The sequence below is a fragment of the Haemorhous mexicanus genome, chromosome 1 (assembly GCF_027477595.1).
Source record: "Haemorhous mexicanus isolate bHaeMex1 chromosome 1, bHaeMex1.pri, whole genome shotgun sequence".
Classification (NCBI taxonomy): Eukaryota; Metazoa; Chordata; class Aves; order Passeriformes; family Fringillidae; genus Haemorhous; species Haemorhous mexicanus.
The window spans coordinates 121,887,921-121,911,881 of record NC_082341.1 but is presented as its reverse complement, the minus strand read 5'-3'; the positions used below and the strand labels follow the sequence as shown (position 1 = coordinate 121,911,881).

The window sequence follows — 23,961 nt, the reverse complement described above, 5'->3', positions numbered from 1 at the left end:
TTGGTAATGAATACTGATGAAAATTAGGCCATCTATTTCATCATTGATAGGCATTATTGTATTACAGTTATATGTAGGATGTGATATGCTAGTACTACTCGATTCTGGTTGAACTTGTTTAGAGAGCAGCTTAGATATTTTGCAGCTATTATCATCTTCAACACTTTCAAGTGCATGATGCTTCTATAAGCAAAATCTTGTGTTAGTTTGTTCCTCCAGCTTCTCTATTTTCAGCATCAAGGAAGGATTTATTCAGCAGTCTCATTAGAATAAATAAAGTTGCAAAAACATTTCTGCAGAGGTAATAGAGAGATTTTAGAATATTATTTAGTCTATGGTTGCTGTCAAGTTTATCTAGAAATGAATATTTTCCAAATAAATTTGAAAGCAAGTATATTGCATGGAACTGCACAATATAATTATACAGGATTCAGAACAAAATTTGTAATGGAAGTTTAAGATTGATTCTTGATGTACTACAGTATTAGTTTTAAGAAAACAGAACGAAGGAGTGAAATTGAGAATATGTATATATATATATGCATGTGGATGGTAATTTAAGATTGAAGTCCTGAAGGTTAATTCTGTTTATGGTTTTGCTAAAACTTTTTGTGTATAACTGTTGGCAATACAGTTAGCTCAGCCGTTCTATACATATGTCTGCATCATGCTTTGATCCCTAGAGTTATAAGATGTAATAATAAGGTTAAAGATGATTTGATTTTTTTTTTAAGAGAAAATGAAACATTCAAACAGTTGTGAAAAGTAGTTCAAAAAAAGCTGTAGAAAAAGGTGCAGTATCTTAAGATTCTAGCTGTGATAATTAACAGAGATTATCTACTCTGAGGTATATTCTAAATATTTATAAATTCATGAGGAGGAAGGGAAGAGATGTGTATTGTGAACATTACAATGCCTAGCAAAAAATACGAGAGAGTAAAGATCTAATAAATACACCTCCATAATGAACATTCTCTGTTAGGTTTTGGTGATGATAGATATACTTTTTCAGCCTTGCTCTGGTAAGTGTTAAAATGAGTATTTGACCAGAGGAGCATTCAAATCACACTTCTCAAGGATGGTGCCACAATGGTATGGTACACATCACTTTTTATTTTCTCCTGTAATGTGCCAGAACTTTTAACTGTGTGGGAGTGAAATTTCAAATGAATTGCTGTTCTGATTAAAATGTTGTATCTATGACCCAAAGTTTATGGGGTTCTGGAAAGGTTGGGTTGTTTTATTTTTTTTTCCTTTCCAAAGAAAATTTTATTTGGGCAGCACTCCAGGCTATACAGACAGCCACAAAATAAAGTGTTTTTGCTCCAGAGATCTGTTGTCTTGTTGTATATCTCTATGAAGTATTGCCATTAAACTTAATGCAACAAGTCACCACATAAGCTCAAAAAATGCACCAGACAAGTAAAAGCTAAATGCAATTTTAATAAACAGAAGAGAGAAAATAATATCTTACAAAAAGTACATTATTTAGTATATTACATACTTGACAAGATTCAATAGAAATCAGTGTTAAGCACAATAGACATGTATAAAAAGCTTGAAGGTTAAGTTGAGAAATGTGCAAGTGAAACAAAGACACTCTTGTTGGTTCCTTCTTTCCTGTTAAGTACCGTAGTGCTTGTTTGGTGTGGAGTACTGGCTGTCTATGGAAACGCTTTGAATTAATTTATTGTTCATGAGGCAGAGTATGTGGTTGTCTGGCTCTGAACATGGGGGTGGCTTATTGAGGATACAAAAACTTATTTAAAGCAGTGTATGTGTAAAGTACCTGAACTGTGTTTGTGTAAGCAAGGTGGCTGTTTCCATGCTTATGGATTCTGAAGTGTGAGAGTGGTTAATATGACTTACTGGTTTTGTCTCCATCCTAAGATGATTGCAGAAGGAAATAACTTCTTACTCTTGTAGCCATTAATAGTCCTGCAGGAAAAGATGAATGTCTTAATAATATTTTTTAATATTCTAAGTGGGTGTTTTTTTAATGACAGAAGAAAATTGGCCAAAAACTAAGTGTAAATTTGGCATTTTTCTTTAGCTTCTCATTTTGACTCCAAAGTGGTGGACTCTTAGTTACACTGCTTTTGGATACAGCCTAACTACCTATCTTCAAATAATTGAAATTTAAATAATAATATAAATATAATATAAAATAGTATATTTAAAAACTATATAAATATATATTAAATATACCTATATATTTAAATAATAAGATAGACTTAATTCTGTCATCTTGTAACCATTACTTGAAATAAATACGTTTTTCTCACAATGTATAAAATTATATCTCTCTACACAAATTTGGTTTGAGACATACTAGTCCAATTTGCATTGAGATATGTTTGACTGCAGTAGAAATGTGGTAATTACTATTTTTTAAATTGTCCTTACTTGAAATGTAATATTTATCCACTTAAAAGTTGCTTTTACAAGATTGCTAGTACTACAGGAGTGTTCATTATAGTTTATCCTCTGCTTTCTTACGTTCTATCTTTTCTACTGATTTCCATGTATGCAGCTATTGAAAACCTAGTTTGCTTTGGGCAGTGGTGTTTGTTGAGAAGGGAGTCTTACCTTAATTGACCTTGGATGTAGGATTATCAGCAAATGCCATTTGGAAGGGACTTTGGGAGATCATTATTCCAACATCCTGCTCAAAACAGGGTCATTTCAGAGGAATGACCAGGTTACTCTGCAATACAACAACTCTGGACATTTCCCAGTGTGGTCTTTCAAACCTCCAAGGATGGCAGTGCACAGCCTCTCTGACCAGTCTTTTCCACTGATTTCACTGCCCTCGTAGAGGTGGGGGGTTGTGGGTGTGTGAGTTTTTTCTTGTGCCCAGTCTGAACCTCTTCTGTAAGTTTTGCTTGAACCTTCCTAAAGGAGAGTTGAGAGGAGAATTAGTCTAATGTCAAAACATTCTTGACCATATGGTGTCTTAAGATGAGGCGTGATCTATCACAACTGTACCTTTATCTCCTGCCGTGATGATGTTGATCATTCCATTTATTGATTGCTTTCTTTGCATTGTGTTTTGGTCTAGAAGGAGTCTGTGGTATAGATAGTCACTATTGTAATGGTAAAATTTCATCAGTCATTCTTTTTCTATAGTCATTTAGTTGTCAAAACAGACTAATCTTAATCATATCTTCTAAGATGTAGCACATGAATTTAATTCTTATTCAGTGCAGCTTTTTCTAAAGTTCAAATCAGTTCTCCATAGAACCTATAAAATTGATCATATGAAGCACTTTTTGCCTTAACTGAAAACAGAGAGAAAAATTTGCTGTCTATATTTTTACTGGATACTGAATAGATGTTGAGAAGAGCCTAGTCATTTGTTCAGTTACTTTGGAAATAAAAGCAAGTGCTTAAATTTCTGTCCGTTTTTATCTCCTGATTGTATGTTTGTCTTCTAAACATCTTTGTTTACTATCTGAATATGCTTTAGTCTTTTTGTATATCACTGTATATTATGACAACCCTGTAATTGTGATTGTTTGAATGCATTTTTGGAGAGTGTAACAACAGTTAATTAAATTGAAAGAACTTTCTTATATTATAACTGATTCAGTTCAAAAAGGGCATAAAGTTAACCTTATAACTAAAAAATGCAGGCCTTAAAGAAAGATCTGTCCCAGCACAGCCAGCATCACCAGAATCTGAGGAGACTGTCCAGCCTGCTGAAACGCCATATGTTGAATCAGGTAAGACTTTTTGTGGATCATAGGTGAAACAAAAGACATTATTTGAACTATAATTCCGTGTTGTTAACATGCAAACTCTTTTATAGAGTTTGTGTTGCTTATCTACTGAAGTTTATTTAACAGGAATCATGATTCGTATAAATCAGTGACTGTGAAAATTGTAACATTTCATAGTTACCATTGTAGGTATATCACATCAGAATAACTTTCTGATGATGTATGGTTGTGGTTTAGATTGATTTCCAGCTGTATATCCAGTCGGAATAACAGCAAATTCTTCACCTTAAAAAGAAAAAAAACCCTCTCAACAACCAACTTAGTAAGATAATAAAGTATTCCCTTTTCTGCTAAAACTACTAAAATATAATAAATAAAATAAATGGAGCTCCTACTGTTAAAAAAATAATCTAAACATTTTAAAGCCCTATACTATTAGTGGAATGTATTAGAATTAAGAGGGGTTCAAGAAGAAGTATTTTACATGTCACATTTCACATGTGTGGTTTGCATTAGTGTTATTCAGAGAGTACATGTTTTTTCCAGGTTATTGAAGAGGTTATCCTATGTGATGTTTAGGTGAACCTGATGCATAAACATACAAATCCAGAGCATATGGCCAGTGGAATCTATGGAATATAGGTTTTGTTTCAAAAGACTTGCATTACTTTTCTTAGGATATCAATTATAAAATATATCAAGATATGGTTTCCTGGTTGGGTGGGTTTTTTTTTTTTGTGTGTGTGTGGTTTATGTTTTTGTGGGACTGTTTTTCATAACTGGTGCCATTTTGGATTCTTATTTGAAAATGTAGCTGTTACCTGGTTTAGAGCTTTTTTTGTCAGATGTGTCATTGTAGGGTTTCTCAATGTTAATTTCAGGACATTTATATGAGGACAACACTTCATACAAATTCCTGTTATGTCCTGAGCTGGTATGTTGGATGGCAATCACTTGTCCATGAAACCAGTTTGTGATTTCTCCTGGCAATTTGTAGCAGAACAAGACCTTGATATTGTAATGTATCTGTTTTCCCTGTTTATGAAGTTGACAGGACCCTACTTCTGCAACTCACATTATGTTGTCAAATATGACTTCCTAGTGCTGCTGCCTAAATCGTAGGAAGGTAATGGATGATTGCATTAGTAAATTAATTTCTTAGAAGAGAGTTCTTGGTTTGAATAGTTACCTGAAGTTGTTACTACCCCTGGAAAATATATGTGCAAAAAATGCAGTGTAGATAAATTCTTCCAATTCATCTTCAGATGGATGGATCTAATATGATTGTTGCATACTTTCTATATTGGAGAATAAGCAAGACAAAGTTGTTTTTCTAATTGTGTGAGTTGCAGAGGTTCAGCAGGTCAGTCTCTAGGGAACTTTGTGAAAGGGATTAAGAACATTATGGAGCCTACTAAAAGCTGCAAGCCTTGAGTTAATGTTTAGATTTTGCCTTTTGCACTTACCTTCTCTGCAATTTATAATCCTTTTAGAGCACAAGACTGCTGACATAGAATTGGAAGAGGAAATTCAATCTGTTCTTCATGAAGCTCTCCATTCCCATCCTGGTAATGCATTAACACTTAGAAATCACTGAAGAGTTTATAAATACTGCCGTAAGCTAGATGAATCTCAGAGTCTGGTTTTGGTATGCACTTAAAGTACTTTTGCCTGTATAAAACATTCAAATCCACTCATTTGTCATTTTCGAAAAAATTCAGAAAGTTCAGTCACCAAATCCTAAAACTGTGTCTTCTTACCTAGACTTGTTTGGCAGTAATAGCTCAAATCAGTCATTTTAACAAAAGCTTCCTCAAAACACTGTGTAGAGGGCAAGAGTGGACAGAGCAGAGTTGGTGTTTACTGTAGGCAAAGAAGATCCTGGCAAGTTTGTTTTATAATGCTGGACTGTGCAGATAAGTTTTCTGTCACTTTCCATTCCCTTTGGAGACTAGCTGGAAACCAGAAAGGGTGTACTGAGGACTGAATATTTGCTGGTAATAGAATATACCAAAGAAAATTTATTCACTAACAATCTGCATTATTGATTAGGAGAAAGACATGAAGATGTAGATGAAAGTGTAAGTGACCAGTGGCAAGTAAAGGAAGAAATACATGGAGAAACTTTTGAAGCTCCTGCAACAGATGACATGCTCAGAGAATTTGAGACTGAAATTTCAGAAGCATATGAGACACCAGACTCAGTTCAGAAAGGTATCTGAATGACTAAATACATTTAAAATAAATCTACAAAAGAAAAGTCAACCCAGACAAATAAAAATGTGTCTCATTAAAACCTGGACTTGTAATTTCTGCTTAAAACAGAGCCTTAGGAAGTGTCAACCACAGCATTATTTGGCAAATGCAAATATTTTAATTCAAAATGGGATATTTTAATGCTTTGTGTTTTGGAATCCAGGTAACCATATATTATAAATTGCTACTTTATGGGCTTTCAACAAAATTATTCTGTGCTCCAAATATGCATATCTCTCCCCAATAGAGGCATGAATTTAATCCTGATAGAATGGTTTTGGTTGAAAGAGGCTTTAAAGATCACCTAGTTCTAACCCTTCTGGCATGAAGGACACCTTTAACTCGACCAGATTATACCAAATCCCCTCCAGCCTGGCCTTGAACACTCCAGGAATGAGGCATTCACAGCTTCTCTGGGGAACTGTTTTCTGAAGCACTGTTCCAGTGCTTTGTCACCCTCACAGTGAAGAATTTTTACTTTGTATCCAATCTAAACCTGTTCCCTTTCAGTTTAAAGCCAAAACTCCTTTCCAATCAATATCTGTCCTTGTAAAAAAAATCCCTCTTCAGCTTCTTTGTCCTCTTGAGATACTGAAAGGCTGCAGTTAGGTCATCCCAGAGTATTTTTGCCTCCAGGGTGAACCCCAGTTCTCAACATTTTCTCATACCTTTGGAGATGTGTTCCATGTCCAGTTTTTCATCTACCAGCACCTCCAGGTGCTTCTTGGTGTGGGTGCTCTCGATCTGTTAATTCCCCATCAGTAAAACCTGTAGGGAGTCTGCTTCTGGACCTTTTGGTTTTTTAAACTAAATTTGAAAGTTTATTAACACAGTCTTTTCTATACTTTATTCTCATTCTTCTTTCATTCAAATATGGCACCCTAAGAGCATTAATTATATTTAAGTTCTGCAGAGATGAAGACATCATATAAAGATGCTCATCTTGTCACCTTGGGGCATTGACTGGATGATGAAAATTGAAGTCAAAATATTCAAGTTGAGTTGTATGATCTAAATCCAGCTAGGGGGAAATTTTTCTGAATGCTCTTTATTAGTACTGTTGAAATTTTACCTGTCTCTTAATATCTCTTGATATCTTTTGATAAAACCCATGTAAATGATGTCATATAAAAGTTTTGATGTCTGGAAGTGTGCCGAGATTCTTTCTTCACAACCAAACTCTTCAGTCTGGGTCTATTAAACCTCCTTGTTTCTGTATCTGTCTTACTCATCTGCTGCACAAGTCAAAGTAGAAGACTAGAGGAGAAATTCAAATTCCTTTTACTTTAAATCTTTGTAATTAAGAAGACAAACAAAGTGAACATATTCTTCTTTCCTCCAATTTATTCAGAAATTTCTGTGGAGAGTCCTCTTTTTTTTGAGAAAATTAGTATAGAGTTTATTCATCTTTACACATTCTCAATATTGTATAGAAATAAAATAGTAACTTTTTTAAGCCTATGTATACATATCCTGCTGCCATTAGGGGAAATTTGCTTTGAATTACAGCTTAGAAATATTACCGTTCTTACATAATATCTGTTAGAGGTTTGTGTTATTTTTTATTGATTTAAAAAATGTTAAAATTTGTGTAAATGTATTTATTTCTCAGATGCTGATCCTATGGTGGAGGATGTTGGAGCAGTGGAGTCTGAATCATACGAAATTCCAGGTATCTTTTTGTTTTTCAGTACTCAGTAATAATGGTTTTCTGCCTCAGTATAGCAAAATATATGAGAGAGAAAAATAGAAAAGGTTAGACCTGTTTAGAAATAGATCCTTTTGAATTTGGTCTTTTTCTCTCAATAACTTGTTATTGTCTTGGAGAATTTTACTTTGAGATGACTGTATCATACTTGGTGTTGAAAATATTTATTACAAATAATATTTATGGAAACTTTTCTTTCATTGGTGCAAAACCATTTTATTTACTATGTGTTCCTGGCTGTTATGTATTACTGGGGACTGAGTAGGCAAATGATCTGTGGTTGTACAGTCTAAAAAGAGAGAATAGATTTATTGCTTGCATTCTCTTCAGACAGTCTATATTACCAAGGTTCTTCTAGAATATTTTTCTTGGCATTAGGAGCATCCAGTTTTTTGTACCTCGCCTTCAGGACTGTTTGTCCTCTGCTATCAGAGAGTGAGTCAACACCAAGGATGTAATCCTGAACTATCTTTGTTCTGTCTTTCTGCACATCTTAATTAATCTTGAAAGCTTTTTGAAATTTGGCTTGGACTAATCTGATTACCTTATAGTCATCTTGATGTTATGCTCAATACCATGTACAATGGCATTAGCTCATCTTTCCCATTAAGAAGAAGCCTTAAGTGGATATTGCAATTTCCCTACTGTCTGATAAGTATTTTCTTCAGGATTCTAAACATGTTTCTTTACAGTATGGACAGTCTCTGGCATTTTCATTAGACATTGATTTCTATTTGTCCTAGGCTTCTTATGTTTGACTCAGTGTTAAGACTTTGTAAAGACTCTAGACTTTGCAGTTATGTTTGGTATAACAGATGTGATGGAAAAATAGTTGTATTTGTTTGATACAACTAAAACTGTTTATTCTAAACTGTGAGGGGGATAACTGGTTTAGAATCCAAGCTATTATACTTCCAAAGTAAAAGGATAAGCTACTCTACCTTCACTACTGTGTTTTCCCAGATGTGTCATAGCGAGTATATTAACAACATTGAAAAGAATTGTAGTTCTAGAGGAAAATAACCCCCAAATTTAGCTAGGTAATGAAAGGAAGTAAATTGCTCTAAGAGATGCCAGAAATAAAGTATGTATTTTGCAAGGTCAGTTTCTGGTTCATATCTTGTCTTTTGTAGATCCATCACCAAGTGAGCGTCCTGCACATTAGTAAAGAAGATACTTTGCAATTTTGCAGATAAAGGGTGTTTACATTTTTTATTCATATAAATATTGAAAAATATTGATGGAGACCCATGACTCTTATTGCTCTCATTTTCCTACAGAGAGTATGAAGGCTGAAAGAGAGAGTGGCCCAACACCTTCCATTAGATTGCCATGTGTCAAGTTGCAAGTGTCAGTATATAAAGTTTTAGTTTTTCACTTTTCAGCTAAGGAACTACATTTAACCATTGACAGATTCATTATGGATACAAGTTAAAGCAATGAAATGTTAAACATATTTCATATTTTTAATTTCAAGATATTTATTTGTTCATATTTAATTTACAGCCTTAGATGATTATGTTGCAGATTTGGAAGAGAGAGTAAGCGATCCAGACACTCCAGGTTTGTAAATCTTCATTACTTCAAATGATAATATAATCAGACTTTTTAAAATGTGCTGCAAAGTGATGTGTCATATTGACTGTTTCTTCACAGTTTTATTTTCAAATGGCTTTTAGATAGTTTAAAGTAGGCCTGATTTTTATGCCACTATGTTACCATTACATTTGTGAGCATAACACTCCATGAATCCAATCTACAAATACTTAGATAAGTATTTTGTTCTGTCAGGAGTTTCCCAGTCTAAGCAATGGATTGATTCTCCAACACCTACTTATATTCCTAACTTTAAGCCTAAATACAAATATGCATCAACTTGTTGTTTTATGGTGTAGTTCCTTGCTGTATTTTATAATTCGGCTATCACTTTCAAATAAGATATTGTAGTATTAAGTCAGTATGATTGTTTCTTTAATTTTTGAGCTGAACATGTGACCTTTTAAGCTCTCTTGTGTTATTTAGCTGTTGTATGAAAATTCAATTGTAATATAAAATATTCTATATTTCTATTTAAGGTAACTCTGAGGCAATGCCAGAAGATGCTGTGGAACATTATACAGGTACAGTCCAGAGTCTTTTTTAATTGAGGATTCACTGAATTTTGGCCCCAAACCAAGACAATCACATACCAAACCAAACAAACCAAAAAAAACCAAACCAAACAAACAAAACAAAACAAAACAACACACAAGACTTTGGAGCTTCTAGGTAATATTTTTTCAGAATGTAAATTGAAAATGTAGACATAATAACTTCCTAAGAAAATGATGCTAAAGCCTACATGAGTACTACTTCTCTGTAATATCAGCCAAATGGCCAGAATTATATTTTGAAGGTTGAATTTCCAGGAGAATGGGTATTGGTATTTTAAATTGTATAGAAGTGTTTCTGTGGATAAAGAATTATTTAAATATGCCAGAGATGTTGCTGTTAGTGTGACATCAAGAAGAAAGTAGTATCTCTAAGTTTTTTTAAAAGCAAGTTAGCCCTAACAAGTAGATGCCAAAATTACTCTGTAGAAGTCAGCTGTATATATAAATGAATTATAAATAATTCAGAATCAAAATATTTATGAATATTTATGAACTGTATAAGAAAGCCTGCTGATATTGCTTTCTTTTTTAAGTCTATCTTTTGGTGGCAGAAAATCAATCAGTTCTCCTCACAGGATCTTTTAGAAATCTTCACCTTTGCACTTTTATTAGCTTTTTTACAGTATGAACTACTATAGTTTCAGTTTTTTTTTTCTGAATAAACTTGACATGGTATTGTATTATTTGTGTGTCTTTATTGTCTTAAAATTCCATACATTTTCCCACTCGTTTTTCTTTTTCTTTAAACAGAGGATAGAGTGCATGAAGTTTATAGTGAAGACCAAGGTATGACAACTGCTATATTTAGTGAAATTACAGTATCAAAATCTTTTCTAATATGCAAGTGGAATTACTTTTTAAAAAAAATTTCCTATGCTGCCACATTACTTTGTAAGTTCTCAACTAAGGTTTTGGGGTTGTTGTCTGTTGAAACTCCCTGTGTTTGTAATCAGTCAGTCAATCAATCTTTTAACACTGGTCCCAGTGCAGAGTATGCCTACTCATTATATTCCCGTAGTGGTCCTAATGCCATAGTTTGTGCATATGTAGAAGAAGATTGTTGAAGGCTTTGCCGTGTCTTTTTCCTTCTGAAACCCTGGCCAGATCAGATGTGGTTTATTGCATCTGTTTAGCTCAGTTTGACCTTTTCATCCTGTCTGCCACTACCAGTTCTTTGGGGATGACTGTTTTAGTTTGATTGGGTTGATGATTTGCTAATGATTGCTGAGACCAAATCAAAAAGTAAAGAAGAAGAACAGTAGTCACAGCCTTAAAACAAAGGTGTGTGGTTGTGATTCCTGCTGTGATATCCTTCTGGAGACTACCACACCTCAGAATAGTTAAACATACCTTTAAGGCACTCTTGTTTATTTCCCATGTTTATGTAACCTGAGCAAAGGACAGGGTTTCTTCAAAATATTTGCAACAGAAAACCTTGAGGTACATTCTTTGTTATCAGGAGACAAATTCCAACATCCTCCTTTGGGATAGAAGTCAAAATTCCATTGAAAGACTTTCAGTGGCCCAAAGGTGTACTTAGCCCTTAGCCTATGTCTTTCTCAGTGTGCAGAAAAGAATTATTTGCCTCAGTTATGGTGCCCTTGACAAAATGTCTCAGCAGTAATAGGATATTAAAGCAAGTGACTCTAGTTTTTTTCCCAGGGCTTATTTTTTACTTGCCTTTCCAGGACATCATTCCTAATCAAGAATCACTTCTCTTGCTTCTCACACCTAGACATAAAGAAGTGCAACTTCTAATGTTTACTTTTCATACTCTTTCATATGTAGTGGTAACACAAACAGAAATGTTTCCATGCCCTTGGAAAGAGACATTATATCTCCTTTTTGACTAAGTTGATCTGGAAGGTTACAAAGTAAATTGCATCAGCTTTTTTTAAAATTAGTTCAAAAAGCATTTAATATTCTGCTGTCTCTTCTGGCACCCCAACACAATAACAGTGAATCACTGTATTTTGTGACTCACAACATAAAGTGATTCTTTTACTTCAGAAAGCAGCAGTGCTTCTCTGGACTGCAATGAGAGTTTTAAATAGTATCAGATAAATCCCCCTACACTTACTTTATTCTTGCCCGTCCTCTGATTAGGACAATAAGGAGAATAGGTACTTCCATTCTTCCTCTCAAAAGGAAATTGTAAGGTAGCATGTGACTGTCAAAAAACCCCTATTATTCTTGGCTATTAAACTGTCAGGCTTCTTTATGTAGTAAATTATTTCCACAGTTCAACATAATCCATGGAAAACTGCTTTCCTCTTGATAAAATTTGCCTTTTCACAACATAATTTTACCTTGCTTTCAAGTTCCACCTTGAAGGCATTCTCGTTGTGAGAGAAAGCACAATGCGTCCTTTGTACTTTTTAGAGGAATTTCATTTCAGAGCTCCAGCCTGGAGCAGTGGAGAAGAAAAAGACCAGCGAGATGAGGCTGCCTTTCTGTCACACACCATTTTTTTCCTTCTCAGTTCAGTCTGAGTTCAATCCATGGAGTTTCAGGGCATGTTCATGTTCATGTGCTAGACACAATTTAGCAGTTGCACCTGTTTTTTATCCCTTTTGTCTCTAGGCCCATCTTTCTTGTACCTTTTGACATGGTTTTGGTTGGTGAAACAGATTTACTTTGTTTTTGGAGAAGAGTGATTTTGGCTCAGTTTTTCTGAAGTGAAAGAATGCTTGGAGGCCATTGTGGGGAATCTGAAATCCTTCCTCTCAAATGTGAAGCTTGTGGTTTTTGTATGGGCTCCAAAACTGCAGTCGAACCCCACAAGAAGATTCACATTAAAGCCTTCATATGCAGTTGTCTGTGAAATCAACAGAAGTATTGCTTTGAGTCAATTTATCTTCCCCATTTCTATCACATGTTTCCCCTCTTCTGGCAAGAGCTTCTGGTGAAATATTGTCTTCAATCCTGTTGCTTTCTAGAGTTCTTAAAGCTGAAGAGAGTGCAAGATGATTGCTGGCCAGAGCAGTCCAATTTTTTTTGTGACTCTGGCTTTTTGAGGCTTGGTTCTTAATTCAGATCAGGAGCTGCTCTAATAGGATCACTGCAATCACATCACTGAGGTTATTGCTAATGTTAAATATTCTTTAGTGGAAATAAGTGCCCACAGTGGAGGGTGTAAATGATTGATCATAGCATTTGTAATACAAGAACTCAGTTATTGTACATAACTTCCAGTTTTATGAAGAGTTTCCTACATTTTCTGGCCATGAAACCAGAGAAAATCTCAAGCTTGCTTTCTTTCATTAGAACTAATGAGTTCTGGATGTTTTTTAAAGGATATTTTATAAAACCTCTTTTTCAGAGGAGTGTGGGGAGAGCCACACAACCATTAGTAACATACAACAATATTTTAAATGATACAATGATAATATAAAAGTGAGGGGGGTTTTTTGTTTTTTAATGTTATGTAAATGGCCTTTTTCAGGTGAGGATTAGTACCTGTTAGATGGTTCAATTATCCAAACTGAATGAACCTTTTTCAGTCTAAAATTCACAGTAAGTGTATATGGAAAATTCAGACAATGCATAGCATTTTGTCTATTTTCAGACGTTACCTAAATTAAATAATGAATATTCAGAATTACAAAAATTAGACTGACTATGCAAAGATTAAGAATGTAAGAGAATTGTAACTCTACTGAATGATAGATTTGTTGTAATTGCTTTCAACATTTCATCTGTGTGATAGAAACTCTTGAAATTTCAGCGATATGTACACATATGAATTGGGGTTTTTAATGTAAAATTTCTACTACAAGCTCCAGAAAGGCTTCATATATCTATTCAGACCCTCAAACCAGGGGAAGTTTTTTTTTAAGGCGTTTGTTTTTGTCATTAACAAAAAAACTGTATGTTTAACCAAATTTTTAGAACACTTTGTGTTTATCAACCACCCAGGAACTTTATTTTTCTTTCCTTTCAGAAAAGCAGACTGAGACTCGAGATACAGGTATAAACCTATACATACATACATACATACATACATACATATATGTATAGATATAGATATATAATTTTAATAAAATTAGCATAAAGATAACAGACTTAATGTTTCTGTTTATATATATTGAAGTACACAATCTGTGTGACCTTCAGTCATGGTATTGCCAGTTTTGGCAAAGGTTCATTACAGCCTGTATTGTTATGAATAGAAGAGCTATTTAGTGAAACAGGAAAGAATATTTAAGGTGTATTTTTTATTCCCTGCAATTTTTCAAAGTGTCTGCTTGTTAATGTCAGGTAAACATATCTACCTGCTAGCTGTGTTCTTTTGTGTAGTGTGTAAGTTCCATTGCTTGAGGGCGTGACTCCATTATTGCTCTGAATTGAATATTTTTTTAGCTGTTGAGCACCTTCCAAAGGGGGTGAATGAAGGCACAGGACTAGGCATATATTTTATAATTGTGATCTTAGTGTTTTGATGAAATATTTATGTTTGAAAAACATATTTAAAAAAAAAACAAACTAGCTGATTATACACTTTTTTCCTTTTTATTCTTTTAGAGGAAATTAATGAAGATTTTGATGTTGCTAAAGACCTCTCAGGTATGAAATTTTATAGCTTGATAAAGCTTTTTTCTTCCATTTATATTCATTAATGTAATTAAGAAAATAACCAAACAAAAGAAAAGCACAGCAGAGAATAGAATAGTGGAATAGTTTGGATTAGAAGGGATATTTGAAGATCTTCTTGTTCAATCTCCCTGCCATGTCTAGGGACATCTTATTCTTAGTCAGCTTGTTCAAAGCTCTGACTTTAGTCCAGCCTGACTTTAAACTCTTCCAGGGATTGAGCATCCGCTACTGCGCTGGCCACCCTGTTCCAGTGTCTCACCACACTCATCATTAAAAGTCTCCTTTGTCCAATCTCTGTCTCCTCTTTTTCACTTCAACATCAGTTGTCCTGTTACTACAGGTATGAGTAAAAAAATCTCTCTCCATCTCTTTTACAAGATCCCTTATTGAAAGGCTGCGGTAAGGTCTCACTGGCGTCTTCTCTTGTCCAGGCTGAACGGTCCCAGCCTGTCAGCCTGCCTTCCTAGGAGAGGTGCTCCAGCCCTCTGATCATCTTCATGGACCTCATCTGAACCTGTTCTAACAGGTCCACGTCTGTCTTGTACTAAAAAGTCCGGAGCTGGATGCAGCACTCCGTAGGGGGTCTGGTGACAGACTCCTCTTTAGATGCATCAACAGATGCAGTTGGCCTTCTGGGCTGGGAGTGCACACTTTTGGCTCATGTCCAGTGTTTTATCCACCAGAATATCCAAGTCATTCTCCACAGGGATGCTCTCAATCTCTTCTTCCCCCAACGTTTATTGGTATTGGAGGTTGCCCTGACGCTGGTCTTGTTGAACTTCATGGCATTCTTATGAAGTGCTTATTCCATTGCTCAAATTGGAGCTAGTCAGAAAGGTTATGTTGTAAATTTTGGTTTGCTGTATTGTTCTTGTAGAATTTTAAATGAGTACTGTGTTAAATGTAATTTAAAGATCTGCTCTAAGAAGTTAAAAATTTTGTTAAAGAAGTTTTTCTTAAGCATGATGTTGGTTGAGTCAGCTAGAGCAAAGCGATCCAAACAGTTTAGCCTGACCACTGTGTGTAGGATTTGATGCTATATTTATTTAGGTTTTCAATTTTAAAAAATGCATTCTTTTATGATTAAAAGAGATAACATATTGAGTGAAACATAGTTTCACTCAAACAACAATTGTAACTGAAGTCCTTTTGGTGTGTGCAGTAGAAGTCCTATTTCTAGCAGGTAAACCTTTGGATGTGAAATGCATTTCGTACCGTTTTTCCTACTCTTCAGTTAACTGAACTTGTTAGTTTGTAATTTAAGTCTTCCTTTTTGGTTGATACTAATTAAATTGTGTGGCTGCTGGGAAATAAAAACAAAATTATGAATGTAATGTGAATAACTTTCAACACTTCTTTTCTATCTAGGAATAGAAAGTAAGCTAACAGAAGATGACATGGCCATTGAACCCGAGGAATCAGGTTTGTATATTGTGTTTTCCATGCCTTTGCTACTTAAAAAAATTAATGATTGGGAATGATAAATACTATGGAATAGGATTCTATGTTGCAATAAAAATACATTCATAACTTTTTCTGCAGCTGTTTTCTTTCAAGGACAAACATATCTGTGTTTTTGGAATCTGTCCTCTTGGGCTTTTTAATGATGTATTTAATGGCTCAGAAAGCACTCTTCAGTTTTAGTAGTGCTTCGAGAGTGCTTTCTTACAGAAAAACTTGTACCAATAAAAATGACCGTATTTAGTTATATGATGGAACTGAAATTTCCATGTTCTGTTTTCCACCAATCAGTCAGGTGTGCATACTGAGGAAAGAGGGTATATGTAAGGAATAAAGTGAAATGTCTTCTAAGCTTTGAGTTCTTTTTTTATGGGCTTCCCAAATCAGAGAATGTATTTCCCCTCCTCAATTCTTCCTATAATTTACAACCAGCATCCTGGCTATTGTGAAGTTTTTCTGGTGAGCCTGACTCCTTCGAAGCATGTGTGCAGACTTCAGTCTGTTAGCAATAGTAGCACTAGGTGATGTGTGACATGTCTAATTTAAACATACATATAGAAATAAAAGTGATTTTTAATGTCAAGTGTTTCACAGTTACAGCTAGAAACATAATAGGTATATGGATGTTTTCTAAGCCATCCTGTAGTAGCATGTGGAACTGGGATATGTGTGCTTTGGATAGTATAGTTTCAGAAATTTGAAGTATCGTTTTTGAAACTATGCAGTCCTACAATAGGCTCATTGGCCTACTTAAGAATGAGTCTTCCCCTTGGAAAAATTTAGCCAAAGTAGAAGTTTGCATCCCACTTCTGCAAAAGTAGTATTACAGAGCAGTCTTAATAGGTCACTGTGGAAAAAAAAAAGAGGGCTTTTTGTAAATATTTAGGAAGTGGTTGAGTTTGAATTATAGTTACATTTTTTATTTACAGAAAAACCTGTTAAAGCTGAAGATTATTCAGATGATGTTCAAGTGGGTAAGTCAATCTTGGATGCTTGGTTTTTTTCTTAAAAAAGTGAAGCTGTAGCTACATGAAAATTAGTAATGAAATTACTTTACAAAGGGATATCATTATTGTCAAAGTTGCTTCTTGGTTTAGAACCAACAATTTTTCTGTTATGTGTGATAGCCAATGATAGTTATTGGGTTATATGAAAGCATTCCAAATAAACTAAGTAGTTTTAATTTAGAACTTATTTTTAACGATTTCAGATCGAGCTGAATACTTTCAAAAGGGAAATACAGCAATTTCAGGTCTTAATATGCATATACTTCCTCTCCAGAGCAATTATCATAGACAACGACAGTGTTACTTCTCTGTGTGTCAGTCGGATCTGTGGGAATCTGACTGGTGCACATTCTTTGGGCACTGATCTGGAAACAGGGATTGTTTTGTCATGTCATCACATTTTTCTTGGCATAACTGATTTTAAGAACAAGACCACTTCCAGTTTTTCCATCTGTTGCCTGCCAGTAGTAGACATGGATTTTACCAAAGCCATTTTTAGCATAGATAAGTGGCTTCTAAATTCAAGAACTGCAAATTGTTATATTTCTTGGAGTTAACTACCACAGTTTGCTAATTTGCTTGTTGTACCAAACTTGTTGTGTTGAGTGGAACACAGAGTTGTATCTCAGGGCAGTACATCAGAGAACCTGCAATCCGAGACCTCTAACAGCTGTATTCTTGTTTTGTGCTGGGTAGCCTGACCCCCTTTCTGGGTTAGTTATTCTTTGTACTATGCAGGAGCTCTTACAACATGTGGTGCCCAGAGAGCTCTACATTTTTGTTTCTTTTTCTTTACAGTGTTTGTAGGTTCTTAGTCATGCCAAAAGTGGCCAGAGGAGTGAAGAAAACACAGGAGGCTTTTTGTGGTTGTCCAGTACAGATTGGAGGCATGGTTTAGTTCATGTTTGAGTTTGTATGCTGAACCTTGGCTGAGGTGGTTTGAAATGCTCATATTGGTGCATAGCTGTGCTGTCTGCAAGGTTTTTCCAAGCTGTTTATCACAACAGCCATGCAGTGTGTTGGAAAGTTTGAAGCCATAGCTATTATTTAATAGATGCATTAACTGAAAGCGTTTTGCTTCATTATGAAGATGAAGTATTCTTAACCAAAGCTTATAATCAGTGTCGGAACAAACAGTAGTTATCTTTGACAGTATGGGCAAGAAGTTCTGCAAAGGTGTTCTTCACTCAGTTTTTTATGCATTAAGTTGGAACTGGAGAAGAGGAAAAGATGTTTGCTCTCAGAAAAGGTTGCTGTTTAAACTAAAAATAACAAAAAGGCTCTTAAAAAGTGTTACCAAATTTCAACAGTAGATAGTTCTACCACACAATGTCAGTTGAGGATATTGAGATGATTTCTTGATTTACAGGTACTATTTTAAAATTCAATTCAGCATAGAAGTGCCAAGTTGAAATCTTGGGGTTTTGGACCATATTTCTATCAGATTTTGTAATATAATTTATGGCTCAGTCTTGCAGCTAAATAATTTCTCTACCTTCCCCAAAAAAAAAAGAAGCTGTTTTATATAGTAGTGATGGATTTTGAAATATGCCATTTCGAATCATAGCATCATTTCCAATCATAGATTGGAAAAGACCCTTAAAGTCAAGTCCAGCTTTAGGCCTAAAACTGGCAAGTCCACCACATGTCCCCAAGTATCATATCTACACATCTTTTAAATGCCTCCAGGCTGAGAACTCCACCTCATTCTTGGGCAGCCTGTTCCAATGCTTGACCACCCTTTTGGGGAAGAAATTTTTTTCATACCCAATCTAAATCTCTCCTGGTGCAATTCAATGCTGCTTTCTCAAACTATCTCTTGCTTTTTGGCAGAAGAGACTGATCCTCACCTGGCTACAACCTCTTTTCAGACATTTTTTGAGAGCAGTAAAGTTCCTCCTGAGCCTCCAGACTAAACAACCCCAGCTCGCTCAGCTGGTCCTTATGAGACTTGTGCTCCAGACCCACCCCCAGCTCTGTCCTTCTCTGGACAAGCTGCAGCACTTCAGTGTCCTTCTTGCATTGAGGGGCTCAAAACTGAACACAGGATTCGAGATAAAGCTTCCCCAGTGTCAAGTGGAAGGCAGTGATCACTCCTCTAATTGCAGATGTATTTGCAAATAAGATGGAATTGAACCTAGCTATCTACTCTCCTTTTTTTGTATTGTGATACTGAGAGATTTCTTGCCATTTTCAAACACTGCTAGAATGAGCAATAGCTTGTTCTACTTGGAAATTGTAGGTATTTCTGAATAAATCTTTTAGATTTATTCTTTTTTTTACCTGTGGTTATTTTCAAAATTAGTGCAACACACCATTTAAATCACAAAATTATCTTGACATCTATCCAGGCTCAGCTTTTGGAAACACATAATAGCAGCAGCACTCGAAGGAATGAATTATTTTCTTCTTCTCTTCCTAGGGAAAAAGTGAGAGAATCAATCAAAACATGTTTAAAAGACAGTTATTACAGTTATTAAAGACACAATTTATTATTAGATGTAGTAAAATGTTCATGATCCTTTGTTTAGGAAGTAGAAAATGAAAATAATTTGATCAGCACAAAATCTGAGCACTGCACTAAGTTAAGAATTCTTATAATTTGTGTAGTTATACCACTCTGAAGGCAGAAGAACCAGTGTTTGCAACTTTTTCTAAAAATCTTACTGTTTCAGCACATAAAATTCAAGTAGCATTTTGGGAAACTGACAGAAGAAACATAGGACATAAATTACTGACAATGAATAAAATTTTATTAAATTATTAGTTCTTCTGCTATTAAGCATATTTACCTGTCTTTTTTTAATGTGAATATTTCAGTTTGAAAGCAACATCACTCTCAGATTTTCCTCTCAGGTTATGACATTCATGTTTCCTGGGTTTCTTTTATATCTTTTTTGTGATGGAGGATTCAGTATGGAAGATTTTGTTGTCAGGAGTCTTTCTTCTTTGTTTGCGATTTTATTTCATCAGTTGTTCAAAGCTAATATTTCCTGTTCTTTAGCACTAGCAAACATAACTTGAGGCAGTGAAAAAGAAATTCAGAAATGTCACTATGCATTTCTTATTCTTCAGTAGTTTAAAATATGCAACTGCATTTGAAGCATGGTGGCACCAGTTTATATCAAGTTTGGAGCAGTTGTTTGGTTTTTTAGCTAAAACATAGGAACTTAGGTTTTTGGAAAGGAAGTAGGAGATAGCTCAGAGATTGAATTTAGCTCTTAGGAACATTCTCATATCACCAGGGAAAACACTGGGTGTGGGATTTGAATATACTGGAGTACAAGGCAAAAGTTTTTTGCTGACTTTAGGGCATATCACAGGAAAGTTCATACTAGTCAAGTACATCCTTAGGTACTTGTAAGTCCTGTTTTCCAATTCTCTGAGTTGACTTCTGAAATTACTGCCAGTATTCTTTTCCAGCTGTAGGATACTTCTGCTGTTATAATCTGCACTTTTATAAACTAATGGACTTTAGAAACTAATGGTTTGATAAACTAGCTTGAAATATTACTGATTCAGATTTTCTGGCTAATCCTGCTTTACACTGGCACATAAATTGCAGTGGTTGTGATAGAGTGGTACTTGTTGGACACATATCTTAGGGAGACATGGCAGGTTTAGGGGATACCATAACTCTCTGTATTTTCTTGTTTATGTTTAGATTTAAAATATCAACGAGTTGCTCCACTCCTCCCCTTCGCCTTGTATCCCTGCCATTTTTATCACTTTACATTTATTTTACCAACTGCTGAAACCCATTTTTGTGTAGAGAAATTTCCACTTTAGAACCTTGACCCTTCCTCATTCCCTGGCTCCTCTTTTCCAGCTGCCTTTGACTTTAACAAATAAAACCCAAAATCAAACCAACACTAAAAACCAAACCAAAACCAAAATCAAAATGTTTAAATGGATTTGTGGCATGGCCTAGATATTCTTTACAAGGTAAATAAAGTGCCATATGGTAATAAAAATTCTTGTTGCCCACCTTATACAGCAACTTTGTGTATATTCATTAAGGTAGCTCTTAGAAATGATAGCTTTTTCATATTAACTAGTCTGATACAAAGTTGCATTTTTTAGCATTTAAGATTTTTTTGTTGTTGTTTTAGAGGAAGTTGTGTTTTGGTTGGTCCTTTAATATAGATTTCCCCTTATTTTTTCAGATACTTAAAGCTTCAAAAGAAAAGTCCCTACATCAGGAGGACCAGTCCTAACCATACGCTACAAAAGGGGAGCAGATGGTTGAAATAGACCTTATGATGTAATTACCAAGCAGTTCAGGGTTTGGGGAATGAACACTAAGATGCTGTAAATGGGTTTTAGCCAACTGTCATTTTAGTAAGCATTTTTAACACTTGGATGTTTAGTTTACATTCCTGTCTGATATTTTTTTTCCCTTGGTCAAGTTTAGTGAATTCATTATTTTTCTTCTGTGTTTGTGACAAAGTTACAGCTTAGAGCTGCATTTCATGTACTGTTTAAGCAACTGTTAATATTCTATTTATAACATAGCGGCAAGTACATTTTTTTCAGATTTTAATATATATCTTTTGTTGTGGATTCATACAGTATGTACAGAGCAGTTTGGTCAAATGAAACATATGATGTTATGAATTTTTCAATGTTTCATAACTGCTGATATAGAATACAGCCTAATTGCATTTTATTAAAAAACACTAATCAGGCACACACTATGCTGTGAAGTTTGACTTATATCTCTTTGCACTGATGTTATGACAACTGTTAACAACATGAATTTTAGGTGATTTTTAAAATACCCTAACAAGGTATAAAATGTGTGTTTAATTCATACTAGTAAATGAAGGCCAGATTACAAAATTACAGTTTTCAAAAACCCATTATGTAGGAATTAGCACATTTTAAATATGCTCATCTGATTTTTCAAACAAAAATGTCTAGAGACTAGATGCTAACCTGACAGGGAGTCAGTGGAGATTGCAACAAGACTGAGTTGCTGGAATCAGGTTGAATTCAGTAAAATTATTCCATTTTGGTTCGCCTCCCAATACAATGATTTCAAAGCTGGCTTTAATAAGCTTTATGTTCAGTAAATTATTTTAAAAGTCAAATTTGCATAAACACTTGATTTGCAAATTTTATTTTAAAAATGTACTTGGAAATTCAACCTTAAAAGAAATGTGATGTCAGAATTTAAGACCTATAGGTATGAATGCTCTTAAAAATGGTACATCTGAAATTTAGGTACTGTGAGTGATTTAGAATTTTAAAATAACAGGTGTGCTTTTTACCTGTTCTGTGCTGCTGTTCCACAATTACGAAGACATATTTTATTCTTTGATATTTTGCATGTGTTCTTTTTGGCTCAGGAATAATTGCTGTGATTTTAGGAAGTTGCCAAGCCTGTTACAGGAGCTTAGGAGAAATAAAGTAAGATAAATTTATAAAAAGAAAAACCAGTTTGGTGACCCTAACAGTTGGTCGCCTTTTGGTTTACAGGAAGACTTTCAATTTCTGTAACACTGTTTTGAAGTCAGGGTTGTAGATGCTTACATTTGTAGTGAAAGGGGCATCATATATGCTTGCCCTTCTTTTGGGTTTGGAATGTCAGTAAGACTCCATGTGTTACATCTGATCAACAAACAGAGATGTCCCAAAGTGATATCTTTAGACTTTTCAGGAAAGCAATAATACTCTTAGACTGTGATGTGTTTTGGGATGGGATATTCTAGTAAAATTACCTGTGATTGTGATTTGCAAAGCAATAATTTTTACAAAGCCATATTTTGTGAGGTATCTTGGGAATTATTTTAGAATGGTGAATGGAGGACTTTTTATATAACAGTGGCAGTCTACTTGTAGAATTATGGGACTGTGAGAGTATATTATGCTGTGATTGAATTTTAGTATTTTGTAACTGGGTATGTGATTTTACGTGCTTCATGTTTACAAAAATATGCCAAGCTAAGCAAGGTCAAGTGGACTATTAAAAATATGTATATTTAAACCATTTTAATGTTTGGCTGCAATAAAACACAGAAGAATATCTTTGTCGTTCTAGTGTCATTATTTATTCCCAAATGTATTAAATATTAGCTATAGGGATAAATTTTTGACTCAGCCACTAATTTTTTTTTATTGTGAATTTGAATATTAAAAAATATATTTGAAAGCATTGTTTACAAGGGGGAAGTAGAAGTAAAATGAATTAATTTTATTTCTGGCTGCTGTTATGTGAAGGAAATGGGCAGTATGCTAAGGTTTATGTCTTCTATAATTGTGTCGTGATTGTCCTTTCGGAGTATTGACATTCTGCAACCAGCTAGGCCTGAATTTTTTCCATGAAACATCATTTCTTATTGTAACTTATAATGGGTGAGATAGCACTTCTTAACAAACACAAATATCTGGGAAAAGTGATATTTCTGTTTTGCATACAGAATATTATGGTTATGGTCCATAGTTTAAATCAGAAATCCGATAAGGTCCATGCACTTCTATGAAAGCAAAAATCTTCCTTGACCTTTTCAGTCTTCAGACACCTCCATAGCTTTAATGGTCTGGTATTGCTGAGTAGTAGTTAAAGAAAAAGTCAGAAGATTGCCTTTTCCTTAATATTTTCACATTGCTACCTAGCCACTTGTTATATGTCAGTGAATCTGTGAAATCTTAGATTCGGTTGCTTTTTTTTTGGAAATCACTGGAAGAAATACCAGTAAGCAAAGAGTAGAATACTAAGGTTGTATCTTAATACTGCCAATTTACTACAGTTTAAGTGACTTTCTAGCATTCTCTGTAATTGAAAAAGTACCATATCATGGCACTTCTTTCTAGGAAGTAAAGAAAATGGCTAAGATTTAATAGCATAAAGATACTGAAAAATGTGATGATTTTACTGAGCATCATTTGTAATTTCTGAAACATGTAAAATTACAAATCTGTAAATAAATTGTATTGTGCATTTATAGTGTTGATTGAGATTCATGTAAAATCTGCAAGGTCTGAAACACATTTTTAATTGTGACTTGGGTCTTTCTCATATGCCGTCAAACATTTAGTTGTAATATGAAAAATAA

The 23,961-nt window shown here is 34.6% G+C and overlaps 1 protein-coding gene across 8 annotated transcripts in view; it reads left to right on the top strand.

Moving 5' to 3' along the window:
• The window catches only part of ASPH (aspartate beta-hydroxylase), a 112,121-nt gene that overhangs the window by 36,227 nt on the left and 51,933 nt on the right, over window positions 1-23,961 (top strand). For 5 of the 8 annotated variants that reach the window (XM_059861103.1, XM_059861089.1, XM_059861109.1 and 2 more), the window contains 11 exons: window positions 3,636-3,725; window positions 5,216-5,290; window positions 5,775-5,936; window positions 7,591-7,650; window positions 9,193-9,249; window positions 9,762-9,806; window positions 10,590-10,625; window positions 13,783-13,809; window positions 14,364-14,405; window positions 15,804-15,857; window positions 16,826-16,870. In XM_059861103.1, the coding sequence (XP_059717086.1) occupies window positions 3,636-3,725; window positions 5,216-5,290; window positions 5,775-5,936; window positions 7,591-7,650; window positions 9,193-9,249; window positions 9,762-9,806; window positions 10,590-10,625; window positions 13,783-13,809; window positions 14,364-14,405; window positions 15,804-15,857; window positions 16,826-16,870 (693 nt within the window). The remainder of the gene's footprint in view (window positions 1-3,635; window positions 3,726-5,215; window positions 5,291-5,774; window positions 5,937-7,590; window positions 7,651-9,192; window positions 9,250-9,761; window positions 9,807-10,589; window positions 10,626-13,782; window positions 13,810-14,363; window positions 14,406-15,803; window positions 15,858-16,825; window positions 16,871-23,961) is intronic. The other 3 variants (XM_059861130.1, XM_059861097.1, XM_059861115.1) reach the window with 3 other exon arrangements.